General features: G+C 43.1%; 1 protein-coding gene across 2 annotated transcripts in view; it reads left to right on the forward strand.

Moving 5' to 3' along the window:
* FBXW8 (F-box and WD repeat domain containing 8) overlaps window positions 1-24044 on the forward strand; it is a 123774-nt gene that overhangs the window by 48280 nt on the left and 51450 nt on the right. For both annotated transcript variants that reach the window (XM_060612409.3, XM_060612408.3), the window contains exon 5: window positions 7235-7392. In XM_060612409.3, the coding sequence (XP_060468392.1) occupies window positions 7235-7392 (158 nt within the window). The remainder of the gene's footprint in view (window positions 1-7234; window positions 7393-24044) is intronic.

Below are 24044 nucleotides of genomic sequence, written 5' to 3' on the forward strand. Positions count from 1 at the left end.
GCGGGATTTACTACTCGGCTAGCTTCAAGTGAGTGTATAAAAAACGGGTAATACCTGCGGATTGCTTTGAGACGTTTGAGATAACATGCTTTGTAAGTAGAGACCGGTGATAAAGATGTGTTAGATAAATGTCCCCTCGCTTATACTTAGTAAGGACATGCTTTTTATCTTTCTCCTTCTTAAGGAACTTTTTCTCTTGACCATTTTCCTTTCAACCTTGGTTTATATAGATTTTGTGCTGCGGCTCATTATGACATTGGACTGTCGCCCGTAAGGAATTCGATCATTATCCGTTAGGGACCTCTTTTTAAAAATACTTCTAAATTTATTTATTTTCTGCTGTGAGGTATACATGCTCTTCTGGTAAATAAGTCTGAGGTAAGGTATTGATAAGAGACTGGAGAAGAGCATTACATTTATTATATCCTTAATGAAGGAGCTCCAGAATATCCTTAATAAATACTGGTGAACTCATGACTGCATTTATCCATCTCTGGTTCTCCAAGGAATAATGGGAAGGGCCACAGCTACAATAACTCTGCATAACCATCATTGACTCTGACTCTATTGATTGTGATTAACCAAGATGTATGGAAAACAGTTTTAAGTGTGTAGTGCATGTATCTCGTAAGGTCCATTAAGACGTTCATTATTTTTCAATTGATGCGTCTTAAGCTGCACTTGATGTCTACAGTAGTGCTTTTCCACGGAAAGACTGCACTGTGGGATTGAGTTCATTTTGTTAATTGCATAATCCAATACAGTCATGTTTCATAGAAAACAGTAAATACTCTTGATTTCATTGATTTGTACTCTTTGGTTATTACTAAACTATGGAGCATGTGAATAGTCCTTAAAGCTTCTACATGTTAAGGGAAAAAATGTTTCCTGAAACGTGGGACCTCTGCCAAATTGCTTTGTAGGCTTTAAACCACTTCTACCTTCTGAGTTTAAGTCGGTAGATTGATTCATTCAACATTTACTAAGCACGTAGGAATACTCCAGACACCTCCCTTGCTCCCCGGCTGGCAAGGGACATGGCCCAGGTGGCCACAGAACAACCAGGGAGACGTGAGGGGAGGCCGAGAGCAGGGCGCCCGCCATGGTACACTGGGGAGAGGCACCTCGTCCGGGCCCGGAGTCAGGCCGGCTTTCTGCTGGGACGTGACTTCTCAGCCGAGTCTGGAAGGATGAGTGGGAGCTGGCGGGTAGAGTTTTGTCTGAGGCAGGGATGCGAATGAGTTCCCTACGTGCTGCCACTCCTCAGTCCCACACCTGCGATGGGCATTAATAATCCATCGCGGCATTTGTGATGGCGTTCAGCTTCAGGATCCTTCTCCACACCCGGCTGTAGGCAGCCGCTACCAGCTTCCCGGATTTGACACACAAATGCGAGCATTTGCAGTCCTGGCCTGAGGCCTCGTAGCAAGGCTCCTTTGGGCTGCCGCGAGCATTGACCAGAAGAGAACCGTGACTTCGCTTTGGGGATGGTTGTACGCGTGTGGCTCTGTCGAGGGTGCGGTTCTGTCAGCCGTTCTGTACGTCCTCCCACGTCCCCCGTGGAGCGTGTGTGGGAGGCCGCACTGCGCCCACCCGGCCTCACGCTCCTTGCCAGCACGGGGAGTCTTTTTGCTGGCTGCCTCCCTTCCGGTTAGAGACGGTGGTGGGATTGGTGGCTTAGGTTCGGGAGCTGTGTCCTGCAAGCCTGAGTCCCAGTACTGAAAACCATAAAGGACATATGTTGCACTTGAGTGGGGATGGTTCTGGAAAGCCGTATTTGTTTGAAGACACTGTCCTGTGAGGAGGCAGCCTGGCTTGTTGGCTAAGCAGCAGTTGGAGAACAGCCTGGGGACCTGTTTTGATCCCAGCTGTGCCACTAAAATGTTTTTTGTGACCTTGGGTGAGTCACTTAACCTTACTTACAGCATTCTTAAATCAAAACAATCCCCTCTCCGCCCCCCCCCCCCCCCCCCCCCCCCCGCCGTCATGAAGAGCCTGGGGAAAAAAGTGTTTTTAGCAAATAAGTACAGGTACCTGGAAGCAGTGTAAACACCCCCTTTCCTCTCTGCTGCCCACCCCCACCCTTGGATATTTATGCAAGAAGAAAGGCTAAAGTTGGGTTTGTTTGTTTGTTTGTTTGTTTGTTTGTTTTTTAACTGCACAGCATTTCTTCTTTTCCTTTGGGTCTCTTAGTCCAAATGAGTAGTCTGTTTGGTGGAAACTTACTAGTTAATGGAAGCTCTTCGGTGGTAAATCATCGAAAATTGGCAATTGCTCTGGCGTGTGGAGCTTGAGAGAGGCTCTATTCCCATTCTTTCAACAAAAAATCAGCTGTGGTCTCTGACCTATTTATTTGGAGGTAACCTCGCCAAGCGTAAAAGAGATTGAGAGAGCATACAGTGTCACTGGTCCGTGCCATGGGCTGGGACATCCTCCCTCATTTTGAAAAGCCTTCTTTCTCCTTCACTTTTTCTTTAGTGCTCTTACATCAGCTAATATATTAGTTGCAGTTGTACTCTGCACAGACACTAATTAGAGAGCCATCAACATTGGGGTCCAAAGGCTTACCGACAATGCAACTGTCATAGTGGCGTCTTAATTGGTTGAGTGTAATTGTCATTAGGCAGCGATAAAGACATCTGGAGCTCTGGAGAAAAATCAGCTTTTTTTCCTGCCTCCCTTCGATATCTGTTCTTGCTTCTCCTGGCCAATGTTGTTAAGCACTTTTAGATCACATTTAGGGCTTAGTCCATTTCCCTCTGCTCCAACCGGTGTTGTATCCTCATGAAGCTGTCTGTTTCTTGAGCACGAGTTCGTTCACATGGAGTCTGATCTCCTTGGCTATGGCTGCTTGCATTTGCATTAGATTCTAGAGCCTGGCTCTGAGTCATCCCCCAGCACCTCCTGAAACCGTATTTATTCTCTGTTCGTTCTGCTCAAAAAGGAGACATAAGGTCATTTATATTTTGCAGCAAAACATTTATGCTATTGGGGCACCTGGGTGGTGCAGTCAGTCAGTCGATCGTCCAACTCTTGTTTTTGGCTCAGGTCTTGATCTCAGGGTCATGGGACTGAGCCCTCTTTGGGCTCTGAGATGGCTGGAGCCTGCTTAAGATTGATATATTCTCTCTCTCTCTCTCTCTCTCTGTCTGTCTCTCTGTGACCCTCTCCCTGGCTCACATGCTCTCTCTGAAATTAAAATTAAATTATATAAAAAAAAAAAAGAAAAAAACATTGATCTATTCTCATGCTCTTTGGACATGAAGAATGAAGTTGATTTAAATGGATATCTATGAAAATGTTCTTCTTTACCAAAATAATTTAGCTTATCCTGTGTTTTTATAGATACTTTAATGAGTTTGGAAGTAAATGCAGGGAATTTAATACCTATCAGTGTGTGTGTTCTGAGTGTGTCACTGACCATCAGCAGAAGGTGGGCAGTAGGAGTGGAAGGAGGTGCCACTCAAACCAGTCAGGTTGTTCCTTGTGGACACCCTCTTTCAGTCACCGTTTACTGTTACCCGTGTGTAAGCCACTGTGATGGAGATAACAGCATTGACCTCTGGCCTTCTCAGGGACTTGACAGTGAAGTTGGGACCTGGGATGTAACTGTGGATGCCGTTTCTTCAGGTACAGGGCGTGCTAGTTGAGTCAGAAGAGGCTTCCTGGGGGAGGAGGGCATCTGCTGGACACTGAGGGGTTGGTAGGCTTGGGCTAGGTAAGGGGTTCTCCATTTTTAAAAAAAAAATTTTTTTTTTAACATTTATTTATTTTTGAGACAGAGAGAGACAGAGCATGAACAGAGGAGGGGCAGAGAGAGAGGGAGACACAGAATCGGAAACAGGCTCCAGGCTCTGAGCGGTCAGCACAGAGCCTGATGCGGGGCTCGAACTCACGGACCGTGAGATCATGACCTGAGCCGAAGTCGGACACTTAACCGACCGAGCCACTCAGGCGCCCCAGGGGGTTCTCCATGTTGCCTAAACATTGGAAACACTGATGGCCTGGTTCCACTGCGAGAGAGTCCGATTTTAAGTGGTCTGTGTGTGCTTCGGGCATCAGGATTTTGGAAAGCATCCCAGGTGATTCTTGTGTGCAGCCAGCACTGGGACCCCCGGGGCTGGGTTGTCAGGAGGGAGAACACCCCAGAAAAGTGGACAGTTGAACAGAGATGCAGAGGCAAGAGTATGTGGAAGCCAGAAATGGCGGACTTGGCTGGAGGCTGGTTCACGCTAAGGAAGAACAGAACAGGAGACTGGGTGGAAGCTAGTTTGGGGAGGGTTCTCTGTGCGAGGCCCAGTGATGAAGCCGTCAAGGCCTGAGGAGCTAGTGAGCTTCCTCAGTGTCCAGTGCTATTCTGGCCTGACTCTTCGAGTTGTTGGACTCACAGCTGTGAGTAAGGCCCAGCCCCTGCCCCGAGAAGCAGGCTTGTAGGTTCCTGGGGAGATGAGCAGACACACACACACACGCACGCACGCACACGCACTCACACTTGCCATGAGAAAAAAGTCTACGTTGCTGTCATCTGGGCTAGATCACGGGGGGACTTGGGCTAGTGTGGAGGTGAAGGGAGGGAGGGAGAATGAGTATTCATGTCATCAAGTACTTTTGAGAGCTTGGCTTGTGCAGGGTTGACTTTGGGGGAGGCTCAAACTAAGGGGCTGTGAGGTGCCGAGAGGTTTGGACCGGAGTGGCATCCCTGGAAAAGGGAAGGGAGAGGACGTGGCCCCTGAACGCAGAGGGCATTGTGTGGTGGGCGGCAGAGAGGGTATGGAGGAGCTGCCCGGTCTTGCACCAGTGATGGGACTAGTGTGGTCACTGAGGAAAGGAAGGAGTTTAGCAACAGGCTCGTTTGTGGGGAACTGAAGCCTTTCAAGGAGCACATGCATTTAATTCTAGACACATGGCATCTCAGGGTGAGTGGGACATTTTTTGTGGAGGACAGGCCCATCAGGACCCTCCACGTATTAATAGAGTGCTCTTGGTGGGGCCCTGCGTGCCCTCCCTCTCCTCCTCCCGGGAGCTGAGTGGGGGCATCCGGTTGTATTTCCCAGCTTGCTACTGGGTGTGGTCCAGCAGTTTTTCAGGTTTTGGTTTTGTGGTTTTGCCTGCAGACTATATGTGTAAAGGGACCTTGGGGCTGGAGCTCAGGCCGCTGAAACGCTCTCCTGTGGCCCCTGGTGGGGTGCACCTGTGAGACTGTGGGTGTGGGCCAGCGTACTGGTCGTCAACGGACAGGAAGCACACCTCCCAAGCACACCTCGCCCTAAAAGCCCTTCGTTCTCTGACTACCGCGTTCCCTTTCCGTGTCTCTCGCTCCCCTTCTCTGTACTTCCGGGGGCGTCACCACCCTTCTCTCGTTTCTTTTTTTTAATCTTTTTTAATGTTTATTTATTATTGAGAGACAGAGAGAGACCGAGCATGAGTGGGGGAGGGGCAGAGAGAGGGAGACACAGAATCCGAAGCAGGCTCCAGGCTGTCAGCACAGAGCCTGACGCGGGGCTCGAACCCACAAACCACGAGATCATGACTTGAACCAAAGTCGGACGCTTAACCAACTGAGCCACCCGGGTGCCCCGCCCTTCTCTCTTTTCTGAAATGGCTCCTTCCTTCCACATGGAATGTAACCTGGAGAATCTCATCATGCACAGTCTAGACAGTCAAACACGTTATCTCTGTTGAGTGTTGCGATAGCTAAGCGAGTGGCCTCCGTCCAGGGAACGCCGGAGTTGTTGTCCGGGATGTCGTGGTGAGCCTGGTAGATCTGGCACAGTGGTGTGTGTTCTTGTGTAGGGTTCCTCATTAGGAGGGGTGATTTGGAATACTGCCCGGAAGACCTGGGAGCCAGCGGCCGTGCTTTGGCCGCGGGGATATCAATATCCGCCCTTGCTTGCTTATCGCCAGGCTTAACGACACTCGTGGAGTGAACGTTCCTATTTACTGGAGGATCAGTGGTCCTGCAGAGTTCCCTGAGTCCGATTTTAGAAAGCACATCTCTCCTGTTGGCCCTTTACACCACGCGTACACTCCCCAGGCGCCGTCCTGCAGGGGGAGAACCGGATCTCCAACGGAGGGACTTTGTGTGACAGAATCACCTTTGAATTACATGATATGTGTATTTACTGTCAGTAGTTTGAGGGAAATCCTGCTACGTTCAGTAAACGAAGCACTCCTCTATCAGAGTGTTCTTAGTTTGTTTATTGAGAAATCTCCCATGAGAAATTGATCTGTAACGACTTCACAGATCTATCATGTGATTTCAGTAGTTAAGTAAATCTCAGAGATTATCTTGAGTGTTTATACTTTTAATGTCAGATCCAAGAAACCCTGAAGGACCTACAGCCTCAGGAGGACTGAACCTGCTTAAACTTGCCTGCCTGTCTTTGTGTTTGTGGGGGTGCATCATTAGACTCTTAAAGCATTTCTAACACACCTCCTCACAGTCGCCGTACATGTTGAATCGAACCCTCTGTGGCAGATGTAAGGAACTTGGTGTAAATACCTCGATGGCAGGCACACCACCTCATCTGGTCATTCCATTATCCTCGTATCTGTGGGGCCTGATGTCTGAGCAGCTTCTGGCCCTGCCTTGGCTTTGAAGGAGAGAGTCATTTGTTGGAGTGGCAGTAGTAATAGGAGAGAGTGAGTGCTCCTGTTTTCTAAGTGGGCAAAACCGGGGAGCGTCATGCATTCGGGCAAGAGCTTTTCATGAGAAAGCAGCATTGTCTGGCTGCTAAAGGCAGGATTTAATTGTTTCAGCAAATCAATTAGTCTTTGGGGACTTTAATCAGTCAAATCTGATGCATGGATGAGGCATTAGAAAGCTCGAGCCTGTAAGACCATTAGTCCTTAGCATCTCTCTGTCTTGAGTGTATATGTGTAAACAAACACTGGGACTTCTACAAATTCCTGTTAGCCATCCCTTTGCTGGGAGAATGCAGGGTAGCAGACCCGTTACGATAGCGTAAAGGAGATCTCGACACCCAGTGTCGTAGTGTGGCGTTCTCATTGAACCGTCACCATTATGCTGTGAGAACACGAACCGTGTTGACAGCCTTCTGTCGTCTGCTTGACATTTTCTCCTGTTGGAGTCACTCATCTAAACAACGTGGCAAGAGTGGTTCTACACCGACCAGATCTTCTTCCTCTGTTGTTTGAAGGCTCTCCCCATTTTCCCCACCACAGCCCTGCTCTCCGGTCCCCATTTGGACCCAGGTGTGCCCTTCTTTTCCAGATATACATCAGGGGACGTAAGGGTGTGGGACACCCGCACCTGGGACTACACAGCCCCTTTCCTGGACTCAGAGTATGAGGAGGACGAGCCTGGAATGCAGCCATATGTCTCCTTTGTGAGGATAAACAGCTCGCTGGCGGTAGCGGCTTATGAGGATGGTAAGTAACCGCAACCCTCCTCCCTATTAAGGAAAAAAAAAAAAAAGCTTTACAAAAATTAAGCAGCTGTGGCCGGCTTCCCCCCGTAATCCCTGCATACATACACGTGGGCACACACACATGTGCACACACATACACCCACTCTTTGCCTTTATGTGAAGAAGTTGGCCAATAACCGTCCATGCATTAGTAGGCAGTGGAGCACAGCACCCAGTAAGACTGGTGTTTAATTCCTACTGGAGCTGGTAGACTGGGTTTCTGTGCCAGACACGAGGCTGGCCAAGCCATCTTAAGCAAATAGCTTGTTTGGTATAAAATATTAAATATACTTGGCCTACTTTTCCTTCAGTCTCTGCTCAGTCCAAAGGGAACAGGGAGAGGGAGGGATAGACAGATAATCTATTGACAAATATGGAAATAGAAAAATAAAAGTCAGTGCCTACCTTTTCCTGGCACTTCCATACCATACAAGATAATTTACGGTGATCTGTGGTCTCTCTGGGATTGATAGAATCCTTTTGTGTACAAACAACTGCGGATTTACAGAACTAGCTAGGAAAAGTCTAAAATTATATGCACCTGAGTCATGAAACACTGGTCAGTTTTGTAGCTAACAAGAATAATGATTTCGAGGGCCATGACATCCGTGTTCGTGCCTTTCATTATGTGTGAATTTGGAATCTCTAAGCTCTGTTTCCCCACTTGCCTGAAAGGTGAACCACAAAATATTTTGGAATGTTAGTGTTCATGTTGTGGCACTATGGCAAATCTTCAGAGTCAGTGGTTGGCTCAGGGACAAAACTATAGTAAAGTAGCTCATGGGCAATTTTAGATTCGTATGTCGTTTAAAAAATAGGGCTGAAGTCTTGAAAATATTTTCGATTTATTTAACAACATAAACTCTGTTCTTTCGGTTTGACATTAGTAGACACCATTGGTAGATCTTTTTCAGCCTCTAGAAATTCAGCTAAGCTGTTTCTGTGGTATATAGTATTTCCTCTATGTTTACTGAGATCCTGGATAGATAACAGAAGATCAGCTTGGGTGTGTTTGGTACTTTCCAAATTACCAATGAGGTTTTTTGTGTGTGTGGTTTAATTTTTTTAAATTTTATTTATTTATTTTTAAATTTACATCCAAATTAGCTAGTATATAGTGCAACAATGATTTCAGGAGTAGATTCCTTAATGCCCCTTACCCATTTAGCCCATCCTCCCTCCCACAGCCCCTCCAGCAACCCTCAGTTTGTTCTCCATATTTATGAGTCTCTTCTGTTTTGTCCCCCTCCCTGTTTTTATCTTATTTTTGTTTCCCTTCCCTTATGTTCATCTGTTCTGTGTCTTAAAGTGCTCCTATGAGTGAAGTCATATGATATTTGTCTTTCTCTGACTAATTTCACTTAGCATAATACCCTCCAGTTCCATCCACGTAGTTGCAAATGGCAAGATTTCATTCTTTTTGATTGCCGAGTAATTCTCCTTTGTATATACATACCACATCTTCTTTATCCATTCATCCATCAGTGGACATTTGGGCTCTTTCCATACGTTGGCTATTGTTGAAAGTGCTGCTCTAAACATGGGGGTGCATGTGTCCCTTCGAAACAGCACACCTGTATCCCGTGGATAAATGCCTAGTAGTGCACTTGCTGGGTTGTAGGGTAGTTCTGTTTTTAGTTTTTTGAGGAACCTCCATAGTGTTTACCAGAGTGGCTGCACCAGCTTGCATTCCCGGAGGGTTTTTTAAATACAAGTATGCAAAGGTTGTAGTACAGTTAGAATCCTACAGTTTTAGAATCCTCTCCTAGCCCCCCCGCCCCCGCCACGTGCATACATGTACACCCACATTTTTCTTCAGACGGGGAAACGGGGGTCCAGAGAGGCCAACGGAGTGATTTGCATGAGTGCATCCAGAAGTGTGAATATTGTCCCAGGCCATGCCAGGGTTGTAGTGCACTATGTAAGTAATCTGAAACACAGATGCCTGGAGGAATATGGGCACCTGATTGATTTCCACCCCCACGTTTCCTATCTTGTGAGCTTGAAAATACAGCTTGAGGAGATAGGCACGCGGGCTCCTGGTTTTGCGTCACTGGTGACAATCGTGTTTGTCCCCCTCTTCCCTGTTGCCGCACAGAAACATTGGGGAGCCACAAAGGTAGGACAGAGAGACTACTTCCTTTGGCAAATAATGGCCAAAGTGTATGTTTAAAACTTGATTTTAAAAAATGCAGTTAAAATTCAAACAGAGCAAAAGTATAAAATGAAAAGAAAGCATATCCAAAGAGAAGCTGAAGTGTTCCATCGTGCCCCCGTCTCTGTCCCTTTCACGTTTTACTCAGAGGTCCTATGCGATGTGCTTTTCTGCACCTTGCTTTTATTTTATTTTATTTTATTTTATTTTATTTTATTTTATTTTATTTTATTTTATTTTTTTAATAACATAATGACACATCTTGGTATCCTTCCACATTGGCACTTATAGGTAAACTTTTTCATCCTGTGTACTATGGCATGAAGTGGCTGTATTTATAATTTATTTATTAGAGCCCTTAATGACACACACTTGGATTGTTTATTTTTGTTATTAAAAACAGCGCTGCAAGCAATATCCTCTAACAAATATCACGATGGACTCGTGCGAGTCCAGCTATGGGGTAAATTACTAGTCATTACCGGGTTGGAGGCTACAGATGCTTTATGTTTTGATAAATACTACCAAATTGCCCTCCAAAAAGGTTCAACCAGTTAATGGTCACACCAGATAGATGAGAGTGACGGCTTCCTCATGCTGGTCTGATGGGTGGAAATGGCATTTCCCCGTTGTCTTTGTCTGCCTTCATGTGAATGCAGTGAATTTCATTGTCTTCCTTTTTCCCTGTTTTTCTGCAAATGGCTTGTTCCTGTCTGTTCCCATTTTTCTCTGGGTTCTCTTTTCTGGTTGGAAAGAAAGGGATAAGGACGTAGTCCTTGCCATGCCTACTTCAAGTATATTTTTTCAGCTTGTCAGTTTTTCTTCGGTGGACCTTATTTATGGTTTATTTTTCAAGATGGTAGTTGTACATGTGTATAATTCTAATTTTTTGAGAGAGAACGTGTGTGCAAGGGGGGGAGGGGCAGAGGTGGGGAGATAGAGAATCCCGAGTAGGCTCCATGCCCAGCACAGTACCTGACGCGGGACTCGATCTCTCAAACTGTGGAATCGTGACCTGAGTCGAAATCAAGAGCCGGACTCTTTAACCGACTGAGCCACCCAGGCACCCCTTAATTTAATTTTTTAATCCATAAATGAAGTGGGTTTCATTTAGTAGTTTAACGTCTTTGAATAAGTATACATTTTGGGGGACATAAGATGAAACAACTATAAACAGTTACACGTTTAGAAGTCTTGCTTTTACCTATTTTGTCTACTCCATTCTAAAGCAACCATATATTTTAGGATTTTGTCTGTCCTTCCAATATTTCAGCATTGTAAATATAAGCAAATATGAATATTCTTATTCCCCCCCCCTTTTTTTTTAAATTTTTTTAAATGTTTATTTATTTTTTGAGAGACAGAGAGTGAGCGGGGGAGGGGCAGAGACAGAGGGAGACACAGAATCCGAAGCAGGCTCCGGGCTCTGAACCGTCGGCACAGAGCCCAACGTAGGGCTCGAACTCAGGAACTGCCAGATCATGACCTGAGCCGAAGTCGGATGCTCAACCCACTGAGCCCTTCAAGCGGCCCATTCTCCCCCTTTTTCTTAAATGAAAGCTCACATATTACTTTGTATTATTCCACACCTTGGCTTTTTTTCACTTAATGACCTGTCTTGAAAGCTTGTCCATGTCTGTATATAGAAAAACAGCTTCCTCTTTTTTTCATACCTGTACAGTATTCGATACGTACAAGGACCTTGGTTCACTGACACTGTCCGTTATTGAGGAACTGTTGTGTTGTTGCTGACCTTCTGCCATTACAGCATTGTAATGAAAGACCCTGCCTATAAGACCATTCATGTACATGCAGGAAGGGTAGTTTCCTATAAAATTGACGAATCAAAGGGGAAATGCAAATGGGGTTTATACAATGTTGCTCTGTCACCAGCAAGGTATGTAGGTATGGCTGTTTCCTCACATTTTTTTTTTTAAATGTTTATTTATTTTGGAGACAGACAGAGCGAGAGCGGGGAAGAGGCAGAGAAAGAGGGAGACACAGAATCTGAAGCGGGCTACAGGCCCTGAGCTGTTTGTTAGCACAGAGCCTGATGGGCTCGAACCCATGAACCACGAGATCATGACCTGAGGTAAAGTCGGATGCTCAACCGACTGAGCCACCCAGGCGCCCCTATTTCCTCACAGTTTTGCCAGCAAGATGTGTTTCAGACATCTAGGTGTTTATTGGTTTGATAGATCAGAAATGGTATCCAAGGGCGCCTGGCTGGCTCAGTTGGTGGAGCGTGTGTGTGACTTTTGATCTCGGGATTGTGAGTTCCAGCCCCATGTTGGGCGTAGAGATAGCTGAAAAATAAAATCTAAAAAAAAAAAAAAAAAAAAAAATGGTACCCAAATGTAGTTTCATTTTACATCTCTTAGCCTAAGAATTTTTTTCATCTTTGTACCTGTTACTTGTACCTCTTTCTAATAAGCAGGGGCTTATTTTTCATGCTTGAATTTTGGCCAATATAGAGTTCATCCTGGGACCGTATAAAATATGAATCTGAGAATTTTTTTTCTGGCATCTCTTACTAGAAAGCCCATCCCTACCTACTCACTGGTTTGAGGTGCTGCCTTTATATGTTTTTAGATGTGAGATTCTCTTAGTTCCCAGGTTTGTTTCTGGATGTTATGCTCTGTTTCTGTTGGTCTGTCTAGTTGTTTTACTTTTACACCTTCACGTTTGTCTTTCTCAGTTTCATGGCATGCTTGGGGATCAACCCTACTCTAAGGTCAGATTCAATCTATAGTACTTCCATCGTTTATGTTGAAATCTTTGGTTGGTCTCAAATTCATGTTGGTATAAGGACTATTTCTTTGGTGAGAACTCTTACGTTTTTATTTCTCTCTCACTCTGAGCTGGTTTTACCAGTCTGATTGGGATTTAACTATTCATGGGCTACACAGCTCTTTCGTTTTTTTCCCAGACCTCAGGTGGCATTGTCTTTGGTCTCACTTCAGTTTAACAGATTGACACTGTGATATTTATACCAACATATTCATGAGTAGCTACTTCTGGGCAAAGACAGATTGAAATAATCAAATGCACATTTTGATACTGTTCCTTTCCAGGAGCCGCAAACAGGCACTTCTTAGGCAAAACACGGTGAAAAGGCCATGTACCTTGTGGGGTCTGCTGTGTAGTATTTGCAACTGCCGTGCAGAAGAGAAGAATAAGATGATAGGATGAGTTCATGAACTTCAGCACCCTTGGCTGTGCCGAAGGGAGGCTCTTAGCCACTGAGGCCCTGTTGATGGTCTACACACGTATTCTCCACGGAAGGGGTCTGATCCAGAGGGGAGATGGAAGCCGCTTTGGGTGCAAGGAAGTCGTCCCTACATCCTTTTCAGCCTCCTCGCCCTGCGGGAACACTGTACACCCACCTGGGGTGTTGAGATTTGGCAAGGTGATCCACAGTTGTGATTGTTTGAATTCCAACCCACTGGCCTCATATTTCTTCTGCCTTGTTTCCGATTGTCAGCACTGGCCGTCCTCCAGTTTGATTTTACCACTAATTGTGTTGCACGTTACCGTACCGAAATGAATCAAATCAAAATGCTTTTCCTGGAGCAGTAGATAAAGCAGGCGAAGGTTCCGAGTAATGAGCAGATGCTGCTAATGCGGGGACAGTGGGGACCTTGCCAGGACTCCATCTGCTCCATGCTTGCCTGCCTCTGGCCCCGAGCCACAGCACGAGGGAAGGCGGTGTACTCGAAACCCGCTCCCCGTTCACAGAGTTTGTCTTGAAAACTCACTGTTGGGTGAGAAATGAGATGGCACCCTTCGTAGGTGCAAAGAAGTTCTCGTCTGCCCCCCTGGGTGGACAGGAGAGACACGGCCCGGTGGGTATTAGCTAGCGTGTGGAAGCCGGGCCGGGATAGCCAACAGTTGTCCTTCTGTGCCACCGCCCGGCAAGGCGGAGTGGCTTCTCCACTCGTGCGGCACTCCCGGCACAATTGTCGCAACACACACATGCTTCGTTGTCCCAGGGCTGGGGTGACTGTCATTTCTCACTTCCTGGCGTAGGAACAATGGATGGGAGTGGGTCTCTCCGGGGCCTCGGTAGGACCATGTTTTAGTTAGGCGGCTTTGATGGAGACTGAGTGCTTTTTAAGCTTTGTTTATAATTGTATGTTTAACAAAAAAATGAATTCTTTGGTTTGCTTATGTGTCTTGTGTGTATGTTGATGGTGACATTTGAATATAATGACATAACTTGTGACTATAGTAACATACAATTACGGCCCCGCCTCCCCCCAATCAAGATAGAAGTTTTAGAAGTGGAACATTAACATGTCAGAGCATCGCTTGGGAGGTGGCTGAGACACCTGGCTGTGGATTATGGAGGATTTTTTTTTTTTTTTTTTTTTTTTTTTTTTTGCCAAGGCCTTTCTTTGCTGTTCATTTTTCTCTTCAGTTTCAGTAACTAGTTTTTGTTTGAAACCTCTGCCTACCCTTGGGTCTAGGAGTCTTCCTCAGATATTTGACAAAACAAAATGCAACCACTTTCTGACAACCCCCAAATACTGGGTATAGTCCTTTTAAAAGATAGGATACCTTGATAGACATGAACAATGAACAGTAGGAAACGCTCACATTGTCAAGTTCCTCGGAGCAGAATTAAACCCTGAAATGCAGAGTTCTGAACTGAGGTCATTCTTTTCAGTGTTGAGGGAGTATTTCTGGGGGGATTGAACTTGAAAGTGGACTGCCATCTGGCATGGGCTGGAGTGCTACATTGTGTTTCATAGACATGCCATAGGGACTGTGCATATGTAGGAAGTTTTTGAATAAAAAAAAACTTCAGGGGCTCCTGGGTGGCTCAGTCAGTAAAGCATCCAACTCTTTCTTTCTTTTTTTTTTTTAACTTCATGTTTACTTATTTTTGGGAGACAGAGAGGGGGAATGAGAACAAGTGGGGGAGGGGCACAGAGAGAGGGAGACACAGAAACCCAAGTAGGCTCCAGGCTCTGAGCTGTCAGCCCAGAGTCCAACGCGGGGGTTGAACTCACAAACCGCAAGATCATGACCTGAGCCAAAGTTGGACGCTTGACCGACTGAGCCACCCAGGTGCCCCTAAAACATTCAACTCTCAATTTGGGCTCAGGTCATGATCTCACAGTCATGAGATTGAGCCCTATGTCAGGCTCATCTCTGGGTTGTGGAGCCTGCTTAAGATTGGCTGACTCTCTCCCTCTCAAAAAAATAAAAAATCTTTTAAAAGTTTTTCCATTTTTGGTGAGAAGAGTTTGACATTATATTGTACACTTGGTTACATATGCTTTGGGCTGAGTACATATTATAACAGGGGAGTGTTCCTCAAATGGGAATTTAGAGATCAAGTCTTGAGCAGGAGCTGTGCGATCTCTACAAAAGGTTTGTTCTGTTTAAATCTATAGTTTTATAGGAATCTAAAAAAAAAAAGAAAAACAAAACTGGATCCTTTGACCTTGTAACTGAACCATACTGCATGATCTCAGTGTTTGAATTTGCATTTTGTGTTCCCAGCCTATTGGCACCAAGTGATCACATGACCTACATGCCTTGTGGTTGTTTTTCATGCTGCGGGTCCACAGGTGACAAATTTAAGAGACACTGGGGAGGGAAGTTCTTATGCTATAGGCACAGATTAGCAGATGATAAATTTCTAGGATAACCACACGTTTTTGAAGTTACTAATGAAAAAAACTTGAAACAATGTTTCTCATGCGGAAAGTGGCACATTAAATTTATGGGAGGAGATTTGGTGGTAATCTGATTTATTGCGTGGTTTTCCTGAAAACTGATTTTTTTTTAATGTTTATTTCTTTTGAGAGAGAGAGCACAAGCAGGGGAGGGGCAGAGAGAGGGAGAGAGGGGGAAAGAGAGAATCCCAAGCAGGCTCTTTGCTGTCAGTGCAGAGCCTGACAAGGGGCTGGATCTCACAAACTGGGAGACCACGACCTGAGCCGAAATGAAGAGACAGGTGCTCAACTGACTGAACCACCCAGGCGCCCCTGAAACCTGATATTTAGTAACACACAGTATGATGCATTAAATTCCAAGTATTTGTCCTGTCTTATTAAAGTTGAGATTAAAAATAGAAAGGAACAAAAAATAGTGCGAAGTATTTTTCCAGGGAGACAGTTGGAGACTACAGAAATAAATTGTCAAAGTTCTTAAATGTACCTAATGAAATCCAAACATTAATTTGTTGTTTTGGAGGCTGATAAATCAGATCAGCATGAAAATTTAATTTCCCTTTCAATACTTGTAATTTTGATTGTAGCATTTATTCTGTACTAAACCCTAGGGCTCTGTTAAAGCAGAAGTAAACATACTCGTGGAGTGTATTTTTGTTTTAAAAGCGAGATGTGCCCGCTTGTCTGCCATTCCAGTCAAAAGGCTGTTAGGCAAGCTGCAGTAGAGTAGGAAGGGAGCCCAGTGGGGCCAGGGACAGGTGGAGGAGGGAGTCTGAACAGTGGCCTGGCGGGTGGGGGAGGTTGGCAGCATCGAGGGAGATGGAATTAGGTAAGTATATTAAGGATCGTGGAAGCCAGTTTTCTCACTATCGGAGAAGGGAGTTACAGGCATGGAAGAGAGCGATCCAGATGAACCCTGTGGTGCTGGATTGGAATAGGAGGTGTCCGTGTGGAATTCCTGGTTTTCCATATAGATGGAGAAGCGAGTAGAGATGTACATGCGTTAGTACGTGTGTCCTAGCTTTGTTTGCTGGGAAGGTGTAAGAGCAGTAATAGTCCAGTAGCAGTGAACACATGTAGTGCTCAGATCTTAAAAATACGAGTCTCCACTGAAAGGAATCGGGGCTGCTTGGCAAAGAGGTTGACTCCAGGGCTGGGCTAGAGAAAGAATGAAATAAGCCTGGAACATTCTACTGTACCAGGGAATATGGAAGTGCTTAAGGAATAAGGGTGACGTGTCAGAAGAACACAGAAGCTACCTTGAAGGCGTTCTCACTGGCCAGACCTGGGACAATGTGAATATCAGAATAATGCTAGTAACAGATTACAACTTACCGGACAAAATAGGAATCCTTGAGTTACACACTTAAAGTAGAATGTCACCTAACAAATACAGAAGGAATGATGGCATTAGAAAATCATTAATTGGCAGTTAGGATGATAATAATTGAGACAAAAAAAAATCTATTGATGCTACAACTAGAGATGAGAAGAAGATAAGGGATAGGATTTTACATCTCAAAGAAGCTCCCTGCCAAACACTAATTAATTACAGAGTGAGGAAAAAAAGTAACTTTGTAGTCAAGTCTGGCAGATGCCAAACTAATAAAGTGGTCAAATTCAACATCAGTAATGGGACAAATTGACATCCTGTGCTATTTAATAGAATACATTGAGACAAACACTGAATTGCCTCTGTGATATTCCAGTCAAAAAGGATATAGCCCGGTCGAATCATGAGGAAATATTAGAAGACCCAAATTGAAGGACATTCCACAGAAAGACTGATCTGACTCCTAAAAAGCTGTCAAACTCACGAAAGTGTTAAAAAAGAAAATATTCCAGGTTGAAGGAGACAAGACAAGGGAGTGCCATGTGTTATCCCAGATTGGATCCTTTTGCTATAAAGGACATTACTGGAACAATTGGAAATGGGATCTGAATAATGGGTATATAGAAGTTCTTGCAAGTTTTCTGTAATTGTCAGATTGTTTCACCGTAAGTTTAAAAAAAACAAACTAACAACTTTTGCTTCTGATTAAGATGAACTAACAGGGAGTAGATTTATTCTTCTGCCTTAAACAACCAGAAAACCAGACAGAATATGTTAAACAGTTTTCAGACATTGATCTTCTTTAAGGGATCAGAGTCTTGGACTACGTGTTTTTCAAACAAGCTTACCAACCAGAAACAGCTTACCAACTAGAAACAACCCAGTACAAGGAAAGGGAACCTGAACAGAACCTGGACCTCACTGAGTTGAGGAGACACCAAGAGGTCAAGGAAGCCAAGATGGAAAGAATTTGTGAGCCAGAGTGTCAGGGAGGAGGGAGCTGCACAAAGGGAGAACTCTGCAGATCTAAAGGGACCCCTCTGTCTTTGAGTACTGGTGTGCCCGTGTGTGAGAAGAAATACCCAAGACCAGGGAAATAACTGCCAGAAAAGGAGAAGGCAGAACAATTTTTGAAGCTCACATGGGGTTAGGAATAGTTTTCATTCCCACCAAACATCAGGGAAAGAGCTCTCTCTTCTTATAAGGCTATTGATCCTATCATGAGGGCCCCCTCTCAAGACTTAATCTAATCCCAATCACCTCCCAAAAACCCCATCTCCATATAGCATCACACTGGGGCTTTAAGCTTCCACTTGTGAATCTGAGGGGAGACAAGCATTCAGTCCATAGCTTTACAAGAAAGCTATTTTAAGTATGAAGATACAAGTAGGTTAAAAGGATGGGCAGTTATACCATGCAAGCATAAATCAAAAGAAAGCTGGAGTGGCTAAATTAATTTCAAACAAAGTAGATTTTATTTTTTTTTAAATTTAATTTTTTAATGTTTATTTTTGAGAGAGAGAGAAAGAGGTGAGTGGGCAAGGAACAGAGAGAGAGGAAGACACAGAATCCGAAGCAGGCTCCAGGCTCAGAGCTGTCAGCACAGAGCCCAATGTGGGCTTGAACTCACGAACTGTGAGATCATGACCTCAGCCGAAGTTGGACGCTTAGCCAACTAAGCCACCCAGGCACCCTAAACAAAGTAGATTTTAGAACAGGGAATATTATCAGGGAAAAAAGGGACATTTCATAGTGATAAAAGGGGTCAGTTCATCAAGTGGGTATAAAAACCCTAAATATGTATGCGTCTAATAACACAACTTCAAAATACACAAAAGCTGACCAGTGAAAGGGGAATAGACAAATTCATAATTATAGTGGAAATTTCAGGCACTTTGATTTCAGTAATTGATGCAGGTAATCAGTAATTAGTAAGGTCATAGAAGATTGAACAACATTGTCAGACAGTTTTACCTAATTGACATTTATAGAACTTTATCCGCAGCAACTACAAAATACACATTCTTTTCAGGTAGATCAAGACAGACTATGTTCTGGGCCATAAAATCAGTTTCAGTAACTTTAAGACGATTGATATCTTACAAAATGTGTTTTCCCACAAAGTATGTTTTTGGACAACTACAGAATTAAAGTGAAAATAACAAAATAGCTATAAAACCTGCAAGTCCTTGGAAATTAACACACTTTCTTAATTTATTTTTTTACTTCAGTTTTGAGAGAGAGTGAGAATGGTAGAGGGGCAGAAAGAGAGGGAGACACAGTACCTGAAGCAGGCTCCAGGCTCCGAGCTGTCCCCTCAGAGCCCCATGTGGGGCTCAAACTCCTGAACGGTGAGCTCATGACCTGAGCCAAAGTCGGATGCTTAACCGACCGAGCCACCTAGGCGCCCCTGAACAGCACACTTCTAAATAACGCATGAGTTAAAGAAGAAGGACACCTGGGTGGCTCAGTTGGTTGAGCATCCAACTTCGGTTCAGGTCATGATCTCCCATTTCATGAGTTCCAGCCCTGTGTCGGGCTTGCTGCTGTCAGCGCGGAGCCTGCTTCGGATTCTCTGTTCCCGCCTCTCTCTGCTTCTCCCCCACTCATGCTCACTCGTTCTCAAAAATAAACATTAAAAAAATCAGGCAGTATTTTGAATGAAAATGAAAAACCGTGTATCAAAATGTATGCAATGTAGCCAAAGCAGTGCTTAGAGGGAGATTTAAAGCAATAAATGCTTACGTTAGAAAAAAGTCTCAAGTCCATGATCTCACTTTTCACCTTAACTAGAAAAAGAGCAAATTAAAATAAGCAGGAGAAGTACAATAATAATAGGAATCCATGAAATTGAAGGGGAAAAAACACAGGAAAATCAAAACTGGTTTGTTTAAAAAAAAAAAATCAAGTTGACAAGCACTAGTCAGAATGATTAGGGGGAAAACACCCAACATCAGGAATGCAAAAGGAACATCATCACAGATCTCACAGATGTTAAGACTGCACTGAAAAATTATGAACAACTTTACACCAGTAAATTCATCCTCTTAGATGAAGTGGATAAATTGACTTTTTGAAAGACACAAGCTACCCAAATTCACTTAAGAACTAGAAAGCTTAAAATAAAATTCAAGTCCGGTGGCTTTACAGGGGTCTAAGGAAGTAATAATCCTGTATACTTTCATAAAATAGACTAGGAGGGAACACTTTTCAATGAGATCAGCATTCCCCTCATACCAAAACCAGATACGAAAAAAATAACTGGTGTATGAAAACAAGGAAACTACAGATCAATATTCCACGTGAATAGAAGTGTAAAAATGCTTAACAAAATACTGTAAAATGGAGTCCTACAATACATTGAAAGGATAATACATCATAGCCACTTAAGATTCATCCAGGGAATTTAAGGTTAGTTTAACACTTGAAAATCATTTCATTATATTAACAGATTATAAAAGAAAAACTGATCAACTCAATGAAACAGAAAAAAATATTTGACAAGAACCAATTAGTATTGATGATTAAAAACTCCTGGCTGACTGGGGTGCCTGGTGGCTCAGTCAGTTAAGCATCCGACTTTGGCTCAGGTCATGATCTCATAGTTTGTGGGTTCGAGCCCCACGTTGGGCTCTGTTGACAGCTTGGAGCCTGGAGCCTGCTCTGGATTCTGTGTCTCCCTCTCTCTCTGCCCCTTCCCCGCTTATGCTCTCTCTCTCTCAAACATAAATAAACGTTAAAAATTGAAAAACAAAAAGACTCCTGGCTGAGTGACATAGAAAGGGACCTTTCGGGGTGCTTGGGTGGCTCAATCAGTTGAGTGTCCGTCTTCATTTCATTTCAGCTCAGCTCATGATTTCAGTTTGTGGGTTCGAGCCCCATGACAGGCTCTGTGCTGATAGTGGGGAGCCTGCTTGGGATTCTCTCTTTTCCTGTCATCCACTTGTGTGTGCATGCTCTCTCTCTCAAACTTTAAAAAAAAAAAAAAAAAAAAAAAAGGGACCTTTCTATGAAAGACCTACAGCTAACTTCATAATGGTACTTTTACATAATGGTAAAAGACCAGGCTTTCTCAAAACTGGAAACATGGCAAGGGTGTCCACTTTTACTGCTGTTACCCAACACTGTACTGGAAGTCCTCCTTAGTCCACTAATGCTGGAAAAAGAAAGGGCATACAGATAGAAAAAAGTAAGAGTGGTTGTGGATAAATTGTCTTTGCATAAAATCCTAAACAGTCAACAAAAATGTCACTAGAACTTGTAAGTATCTTTAGAACTGTCACTGGAGATGAGATCACTATGCAAAAAACCAGTCGTATTCAAGTTGGCAACAAACAGTTGGAAAAACAAGCTAATTGGGATTAATTCAACAAATATTCAGCAAAATATGTGCTGAAAACTACAAAATACTGAGAGAAATTAAAGCCCAAATGAATGTGGAGACTTATGTTCATGGATTGGAAGATTGAATGCTGTTGAGATTCAGCTGTCCCCTCAATGACCTAGAGATGCAGTTCAATCCCAATCAGAATCCCTGAAGAATTTTTTTTCTTTTGATAGAAATTGATAAGCTTATTCTAAAATTTAAAATCTAAAAACGCAGAGGACCAAGAATAGCAAGGAACAATTTTGAAAAAGAAGTACAAAGTTGGTAGAGTTACCCTATCCAATTTCAAGGTTTACTGTGAAACTAGTAATCAAAACAGTGTAACAATACTGGCCTGAGGATAGACCCATAGGCCACTGGAACAGAATAAAGTCCAGAAAAACCCACCCACTGATTTTTTAATAAAAGTGCCAAGGTCATTCAATGAAGAAATGATTGTCTTTTCAACAAATGATGTTGAAACAAGCAGATAGCTCTATTCCTTTTTATCCCTGCGGTGAACCTCTACTTCATGCTATCTACAAGTGAACTGAAATGGATTATATAGACTTAAATATAAAATTTTCGGACAAAAAGTAGAAAAATCTTTGTGACCTTGGCTGGGCGAAGATTTCTTAGGACACAGAAAGCACAAATTGTAAAATAAAAAAAAAATGTTAGACTTCATCAAGTAAAAACCTTTGATCGTGAAGATACTAAAAAAATGAAAAGGCAAGCTACAGATTGGCCGAAAATATTTGCAAAACACATCTGATGTAGGACTTACATCTAGAATATATGAAGAACATTTATAGTTCAAATATAAGAAGACAGCCTATTAAAAGTAGGAGAAGGTTTGGATAGACCTTTCAGAAAAGACCTATAAATGGAAAGTAAACACATGAAAAGATGCTCAGCACCATTAATCGTTAGGGAAATGTGAATTAAAACCATTATGAAGTATACTGTTGCCCATAATACACCGGCTTTAAAAGACCAATAATACCACATGTTGGTGAGACTGGTGGAGTTGGCACTTTCCTTGCTGGTGGGAATGCAAAATGGCGCAGCCACATGGGTAAACAGGTTGGCAGTTTCTTACAAAACTAAACACAAACTCGCCAGATGACCCGAGCACTCCCACTCCTGTATTATCCAAGAGAATGAAACCTATGTTCACACAAAAACTTGTCCTTGAATATTTATAGAATTTTATTTTTTTTAATATAATTTATCAAATTGGCTGACATACAGTGTGTATGGTGTGCCCTTGGTTTTGAGGGTAGATTAGTTCATTGCTTACATGCTATAACATTTTAATCATGGTAGCTCCAAACTGGAAGCCACGTAGATCAATATTAACCGATGAATGAGTAGCTGTATTGTAGTACATCCAAAGAATAGGCCATCGCTCGTCAATTTTAGACGACAAACTACAGATACATGCAACAATACAGATAGATCTTAGTAGCGCTAATGCTAAGTAAAAGAAGCCAGCCACAAAAGAGTACCTACTATATAATTCTGTTTATGTGGAATTCTAGAAGAAGCAAAACTATGACAGAAAGCAAGTGAATAGTTGCCAGGGGAAGGTGACTGTCAAAAGTGTGGTGGAAATATTCTGTTATGATTGGGTGGTGGTTCCGGGACCATAAATATTTGTCTGTTCCTATCCAATAGTGCACTTATTAAAGTTGATGAGGTTTTTTTACATGTAGGTTAGAACTACATGATTTTTTAACATATTTTTAAAAGACCAAAAAGTCCCATTTCAAGATTTTCTACAATATAGTTGGTGCTACTCTTGGGAAGTTTCGTTTTGTTGGTTTTTGCTCATCAGGAAAGGTCAGGATTCTGAAATGTGTTATAGAGTCCAAGGACAAGAGTGCTTTCCATCTCGGTTCTAGAGTTGAGTGCTTGACAGCAGAGAATTCCCCTGGTGGCTCATGGCCACCAGAACACGTTTAGTGATTGAAGTTTTTGTTGTGTCTTTAACAATAATCTTTCGTGAAGAAATCTGGACCTATTTTCAAAGAAATACAAAGTAATATTGTATTTATGGGATCATAGTATAGTGGTAGCAGGCATGGCCAAAAAATAGTGGCTATATGTACCTGGAATTGTTCCTCTTTCTCTGTGTTTAACTCTGCTCTGAAATAGGACTTAAAACCCAGGATCATGCGATATTACAAAAAAAAAAAAAAATCCTGGATAAGCAACTCTCCTCAATTCTTTATTCCAAGGCCATGGAAGACTTTTCTGCATATTTTAAAGAGCTTATGACCTTTGAGGCAAAGACCTGGCTTTTATTCTAATTCCTAAGAGTTGTAGGCATGCATTGTGCTACCCTAGTAACAATAAGCACAGCTAGTGCCCAGATCTTGGTCTCTAAATATCATTAATTCTTCAGTGAGTGGAACCAGTGCTAGGAGAGACCAATACAAGATGAGTCTGGAACATCTTGTGGGACCAGAAAGTAAGGGTGGTCCAAAGAAAAAAAAAAAGTGGGTAAGATGGAAGGAGGAGGTTCTCTTTATAGGAAAATGGAAACAAACTGGAACTCCTTCCCAACGGCAAAATCAGGGGCAGTTCAAGCAACAAAATAGGATATTAATGGATTGTAACCTATAGAATAAAGTAAATATCCACGAGTCCATGCCAGTATAAATAAACAGTTAAATAAATAAGCGAGGGAGAAGAGTCAGCTCTTTTTTACAATAGCATTTCAATTAATGAATTTCTCTATGTGGAGGAGTGATGAAAATAGAAACTCATTTGGCAAGTGCTAGAATAATTCTTACAGGCAAGAATCAATGGATGCTAAAATTGGTATGATGAAAAACAGGATATGGTGAATAATGAGAAATTGACATCATGTACCTCCTGATTCACTGAAAAGGCACGTTACTTCTGTGCTACTTATGTCAAAAAATGCATAACCTGATTTTAACCATGAGTAAACATTAGACAACTGAGAGATCTTCTATAAGATACATGGTCAGTACTTTTCAAGTGTCAGGGACAGGAAGGACAAAGATAGATTGAGGAATTGCCTCAGAGCAAGGAGACATGACAA

Source organism: Panthera onca, chromosome D3 (assembly GCF_046562875.1).
Source record: "Panthera onca isolate mPanOnc1 chromosome D3, mPanOnc1 haplotype 2, whole genome shotgun sequence".
NCBI lineage: Eukaryota > Metazoa > Chordata > Mammalia > Carnivora > Felidae > Panthera > Panthera onca.